Genomic DNA, 1,126 nt, shown 5'->3' on the forward strand with positions numbered 1-1,126 from the left:
GTTACCTAGCAACCCCAGCAGAATTCCACCCCGTTACCTAGCAACCCCAGCCTGAGTTCCATAGACGTAGCCTCCTATGAAGCACAGTAATAGGTCACCTTTAAAACAGAGACTGCTTTAGAGACTCTGAGGTTTGAGAATCCTTGAAAGATGTCGCTCTGCTAAAACTCTGTTCGAGGAGACGCCATAAATCCTCACGCCTTGCCAAACTGTGTTTTTGACTAAATTCCCAGAGGGTTAGAGTCCTAGTTAAACAGTGTTTAACTGAAGTCATAAAAGCGGTGCTGGTTTTAATGTTTTTATCCTTTTTAATCTTTTTTTTTTCTTTTTTAAAAATCTCTCTCTTTCTCACTCTTCATTCAATGTCACATGCTGTTTTTATTTTTGTTTTTTTGACAAGTAGCTAAAGTGATTATTAAAGTAAATAATCAATTTTGACAGTAAGTTATCAGTATAGTAACTGGATTACTTTTTTGGGGAAGTAATCAGTAATTAGTAACTAATTACTATTTTCCAGTAACTTGATCTGATGCCCCCTGCTGGGCGCTCGCTCACCTTCCTGCACGGTCTTGTCCTGCGGCAGCTCCGGCATGTTCTCGTCCAGCAGGTCGGCCAGCGTCTGCGTGTTGGCCAGCAGCTTCTGGTAAGACGTGGCAAACTCCTCATACTGCTTGTGGCGATCCTCACTCAGCTCGCCTTTGGAGTGCAAGATCCGCCTGAAACCAACGGCAGAAAACCTGAGCTCAGGTCAAAGAGCCTGGGACAGACTGGCGACCGGTCCAGGTGACCTGTCCAGGTGACCTGTCCAGGTGACCGGTCCAGGTGACCCGTCCAGGTGACCCCGCCTCTCGCCCGGAACGTTAGCTGGAGAGGCAGCAGCACCTCCTGACCCCACTAAGGGACAAGGTGTTAGAAAATGGATGGATGGATGGATGGATGGAAGGTCAAAGTGCTTAAAAATACATTTTACAGGAAAATTAATTTACTTTTCCATTTTCTGTCAACTTTCCTTGAGTTGAGGAGCTCATTTATAATTCTGATAGCATTTCAATAATAGAAAGTCATCTCATAGTGAACTGACAATAAAATGTCTACGCCACCCAGCTCTACGCCACCCAGCTCTACG

At 45.0% G+C, this 1,126-nt stretch overlaps 1 protein-coding gene across 5 annotated transcripts in view; it reads right to left on the reverse strand.

Annotated features, from left to right (window-relative positions):
• Positions 1-1,126, reverse strand: part of upf2 (UPF2 regulator of nonsense mediated mRNA decay) — a 22,743-nt gene that overhangs the window by 17,556 nt on the left and 4,061 nt on the right. For all 5 annotated transcript variants that reach the window (XM_008400333.2, XM_008400332.2, XM_008400331.2 and 2 more), the window contains exon 4: positions 556-716. In XM_008400333.2, the coding sequence (XP_008398555.1) occupies positions 556-716 (161 nt within the window). The remainder of the gene's footprint in view (positions 1-555; positions 717-1,126) is intronic.

Source organism: Poecilia reticulata, linkage group LG23 (genome assembly GCF_000633615.1).
Source record: "Poecilia reticulata strain Guanapo linkage group LG23, Guppy_female_1.0+MT, whole genome shotgun sequence".
In the NCBI taxonomy this organism is placed as follows: Eukaryota; Metazoa; Chordata; class Actinopteri; order Cyprinodontiformes; family Poeciliidae; genus Poecilia; species Poecilia reticulata.